General features: G+C 45.7%; 1 protein-coding gene across 6 annotated transcripts in view; it reads left to right on the forward strand.

The window, feature by feature from the left end:
- Positions 1–5,000, forward strand: part of LOC143289215 (inositol 1,4,5-trisphosphate-gated calcium channel ITPR3-like) — a 216,364-nt gene that overhangs the window by 196,193 nt on the left and 15,171 nt on the right. For all 6 annotated transcript variants that reach the window (XM_076598162.1, XM_076598163.1, XM_076598164.1 and 3 more), the window contains 3 exons: positions 572–727; positions 1,891–2,011; positions 4,514–4,637. In XM_076598162.1, coding sequence (XP_076454277.1) covers positions 572–727; positions 1,891–2,011; positions 4,514–4,637 — 401 coding nt within the window. The remainder of the gene's footprint in view (positions 1–571; positions 728–1,890; positions 2,012–4,513; positions 4,638–5,000) is intronic.

The raw sequence follows: 5,000 nt of genomic DNA on the forward strand, positions 1-5,000 counted from the left end.
AGTTTCATCTCTGACCAGAGATGGGTCCTATATCGGTATCAATAATGCTTACAATTTGATCTCTGACAGAAGATAGACGCAATACAAGTATCAGTATTTGCTTGGTTTCGTCTCTGAAGGAAGATTTGTAATTGTATTTCTCTTTTTATCACAACAGATTTCTCTGTGTGAAATTCCGGCTGCTCTCCCCAGGGAGAGCGCGTCGCTACACTACAGCGCCAGCCATTCTTTTGTATCTTTTCTCTGCATGCAGTTTTATTTGCTTTTCCTATCGAAATGGATTTTTCCACAGAATTTTGCCAGGAACAACCCTTTTGTTGCCGTGGGTTCTTTTACGTGCGCTAAGTGCATGCTGCACACGGGACCTCGGTTTATCGTCTCATCCGAATGACTAGCGTCCAGACCGTCCAGATGAGCGCTATTTCAGTATCAATAATGATGGGGTTGGCCTCTGATCGAATATGGGCGCTATTTCAGTATCAATCATGCTTAGAGTTTGGTTCGTTACAGAAGACAGACACTATGTAAGTATAAATAATGATGATAACAATACTGATGTTGTGCTCTACAGTGCCAAGCCGGATCTGGACGACTGGCCGGGGGCCCAGCTGTGTATCTACATCTTCGGGGGAATCCACAACCTGCTGTCCCTGTTCATCGTCATCAGTTACTTCCTGTCCAACCACCCTACCTTTCCCGGCACCCAGGACGTGAAGGACCTCTTCCTGTCAGTGTCTCTGGTTCTCTCCTCAGTCTCTCTCTCTCTCTCTCTATCTGTCTCTCTGTCTCTGTCTGTCTGTCTCTCTCCCTTTGGTTCCTCTCTCTCTCCTTGGTCCCTCTCTCTATCTATCCATCTCTCTCTCTCTCTCTCTGGTCTCTCTCTCTCTCTCTCTCTCTCTCTGATGTTCTCTTTTGCTCCCTCTCTCTCTCTCTCTCTCTCTCCCCTTGGTTCCTGTCACTCTCCCTCTCTCTATCTATCCAGCTCTCTCTCTCTCTCTCTGGTCTCTCTCTCTCTCTCTGATGTTCTCTTTTGCTCCCCTCTCTCTCTCTCTGATGTTCTCTTTTGCTCCCCCTCTCTCTCCCTCTCTCTCTCTCTCTGATGTTCTCTTTTGTTTCCCTCCTCTCTCTCTCTCTCTCTCTCTCTCTCTCTCTCTCTGATGTTCTCTTTTGTTTCCCTCTCTCTCTCTCTCTCTGATGTTCTCTTTTGTTCCCCCCTCTTTCTCTCTCTGATGTTCTCTTTTGTTCCCCCCTCTCTCTCTCTCTCTGATGTTCTCTTTTGTTCCCCCCTCTCTCTCTCTCTGATGTTCTCTTTTGTTCCCCCCTCTCTCTCTCTCTCTCTCTCTCTCTCTCTCTCTCTCTCTGATGTTCTCTTTTGTTCCCCCCTCTCTCTCTCTCTGATGTTCTCTTTTGTTCCCCCCTCTTTCTCTCTCTGATGTTCTCTTTTGCTCCCTCCCTCTCTCTGATGTTCTCTTTTCCTCCCTCTCTCTCTCTCTCTCTCTGATGTTCTCTTTTGCTTCCCCCCCCCTCTCTCTCTCTCTCTGATGTTCTCTCTGGTTCCTGTCAGTCTCTCTGCTTCTACCTTCCATCGATCCTCTTCCCCCAGCTCACCACACACAACTCCTCTTCCTCTCCCGTGCTGGTGTTGGTATGATTCATTGTGGAGATACCCATTTGCCATTTTTGTGTGTTGCGGGGTGCTTGCGAGTGCCCATGCGTGTGTGCGTGTGGTGCGTGCGTGTTGCAGGGATGTCTCTTCTAGAAGACGTCGTGGGTGGGTGGGTGGGTGTGTGAGTGAACACACGTGTACGCGTGCGTTAATTAATCGCCCGCGCTTCTCTGGGTGTGGGCGAAGCTTGTGACAGATGCTGATTCGTTTTACATTGTCGACAGGAAAGTTTTGCCGGCGAGGAAATCCTCGGGCGACGGCGATGACGACGACGACGGCGGAGGGGAGAAACGGGACTCACACCTGGAGGTCCACTTCTTCAGCATGTCTACCTTCTACTACCTGGTGAGGCTCGCTACTGTGCAGCGTCACTTTCGGTTTCGGTTTCTCAAGGTAGCGTTGACTGATGTGTCCACCTTCTACTACCTGGTGAGGCTCGCTAGTTTGCAGCGTCACTTTCGGTTTCGGTTTCTCAAGGTAGCGTTGACTGATGTGTCCACCTTCTACTACCTGGTGAGGCTCGCTACTGTGCAGCGTCACTTTCGGTTTCGTTTTCTCAAGGTAGCGTTGACTGATGTGTCCACCTTCTACTACCTGGTGAGGCTCGCTACTGTGCAGCGTCACTTTCGGTTTCGTTTTCTCAAGATAGCGTTGACTGATGTGTCCACCTTCTACTACCTGGTGAGGCTCGCTACTTTGCAGCGTCACTTTCGGTTTCGGTTTCTCAAGGTAGCGTTGACTAATGTGTCTACCTTCTACTACCTGGTGAGGCTCGCTACTTTGCAGCGTCACTTTCGATTTCGTTTTCTCAAGGTAGTGTTGACTGATGTGTCCACTTTCTACTACCTGGTGAGGCTCGCTACTGTGCAGCGTCACTTTCGGTTTCGTTTTCTCAAGGTAGCGTTGACTGATGTGTCCACCTTCGGTTTCGGTTTCGGTTTCGTTTTCATCCGTCTGTTATACACATGTGGGTGTATGTGTGAATGTGTGTCTCCATGTTTTACATTTATTTGCTTATTCATCATCATTGTTGTCTTTTTTATATTTTTATTTCTATTATTATTATTATTATTACTACATTTTTTTAATAAAATTATTATTTATTTATTTATTTATATACGCTTATAGTTGACTTCATCAAGTTTTTGCGCCTTATACATATTATTATTAATAGTAGTAATTCTTTTTTATGTATTTATCTATTATTTATTCACCTTTTTTTTCTCTCAAGGCCTGACCAAGCGCGTTGGGTTACGCTGCTGGTCAGGCATCTGGTTGGCAGATGTGTTGTAGCGTATATGGATTTGTCCGAACGCAGTGACGCCTCCTTGAGCTTCTGAAACTGAAACTGAAACTTTCTCAAGGTAGCGTTGACTGATGTGTCTGGACAAAAATCCAAATGCACTTCTCCACATCTGCCAGGCAGATGCCTGACCAGCAGCGTACCCTAGTTGTTGATTATTCAGGGGGAAAAAAAAGGATGTGTTGAGAAAAAGAAGGAAGAAAAAAAGAGACTATTCGTTGCTTTGAAGAGTTTGTGGCGAGTTGAGTCACTGAAAAAAATGAATTTATAACTACAGAGCTTAGTCCGGCCTTGGGTGCATGCATATATATTTGTGCACCGATCAGAGTGGATTTCTTTTTGCAGAATTTGGTCAGGGGACAACACCTTTGTTGACTTGGGTTTCTTTTTCAGCGCACCAAGTGCGTGCTGCACACTGGACCTCGGTTTATTGTCTCATGTGAATGAATAGAAGCTCAGTTGGATTTTTCCAGTCGAACGTGGGAGAGAGGAAAAATGCGGGATTCGTACCCACCACACACACACACACACACACACACACACACACACACACATCTTTATCGTTGTTAATATCATTATATTGTTGTTGTTGTTATCATCATCATTGTGTTGTTTCGTTGTTGTTTTTTGTTTGTTGTTGTTTTTTTGGGGGGGTTGTTGTTGTTTTTTTGGGGGGGTTGCTGCCCCTGCCCCATCACCCGCACCGTTTCAGTGGCATTACTCCCACGCCGCTCATTTAGATTCCCCCCCATACACGGCCACACCCGGGTTCGTCCGTCACAGTTCCAGCGTCGGCAGTCCAATCACTGTGTTGTTTCAGTCGCTTCTGGCGTTCTCCATACCCTTGAAATCCTACTTCACAACAGTTACCAACAAACATATCCGTGACATCCTCATAAGATTTGGATTAGGTATATCCGAACTACAGACACACACACACAAAAACACCGTTACATTGCTGTATAAGAGCAAGACCTCATATGTTCATTTTGCCATTATATTCATTGTTGTTGTCATAATTGTGCTGTTTCAGTTATTCCTGGCGTTCTCAGTGCTTGGCACAGCATTCTATGGCTATTTTCTTTATCAGTATTGTTATCATGATATTGTTGTTGTTACTATAATTGCGCTGTTTAGTTGTTCTTGGCGTTCTCAGTACTGGGCACAGCGTTCTACGGCTGCATCGTTATCATTATCATTATGTTGTTGTTACTATCGTTGTGCTGTTTCAGTTGTTCCTGGTGTTCTCCATACTGAACACAGCATTCTACGGATACATCTTTATCATTATCATTATCATTATATTGTTGTTGTTGTTGTTGTTATCGTTGTGCTGTTTCAGTTGTTCCTCGGGTGTTCTACGGCTATTTCTTTATTGTGGTTATTGTCATTATTATTATTATTGTTGTTGTTGTTATCATAATTGTGTTCTTTCAGTTCTCCATACTGGGCACAGCTTTCTACGGATACTTCTTTATCATTGTTATTATCATTATATTGTTGTTGTTGTTGATGTTGTTATTTTTATAATTGTGTTCTTTTAGTTGTTCCTGGCGTTCTCCATACTGGGCACAGCTTTCTACGGATACTTCTTCCCCTTCCACCTGCTGCATATGGCCCTCATGAACCAACTGCTGCAGAGAGTCATTCTGGCCGTCACCCGCAATGGTGAGGGGGACTTCTCAGTCTCTGGCTGTGTGGGTGGGTGGGTGGGTGTGCAGGAGGGAAGGGTGTGGGCGGATGTATGAGTGCGAGTGTGTGTGTGTGTGTGTGTGTGTGTGTGTGTGTGTTTTAGTGCCGGATGTTGTGCGGGAGTGCAGGGGGTTGTGGATGTTTAAGTTGGTGTTGTGTTTCAGTGTAAGGGGGGGGGGGGGGGGGTTATGTGTTTAAGTGGGTGTTGTGAGTGTAGGGTGGGTTGTGTGTGTGTGTGTGTTTTAGTGGGTGTTGTTTTTGAGTGTAGGAGGGTTGTGGGTGGGTGGGTGTTTTAGTGGGTGTTGTGTTTGAGTGGGTGTGGGGGGTGTGGGTGTTTAA

Source organism: Babylonia areolata, chromosome 13, assembly GCF_041734735.1.
Source record: "Babylonia areolata isolate BAREFJ2019XMU chromosome 13, ASM4173473v1, whole genome shotgun sequence".
Lineage (NCBI taxonomy): Eukaryota > Metazoa > Mollusca > Gastropoda > Neogastropoda > Buccinidae > Babylonia > Babylonia areolata.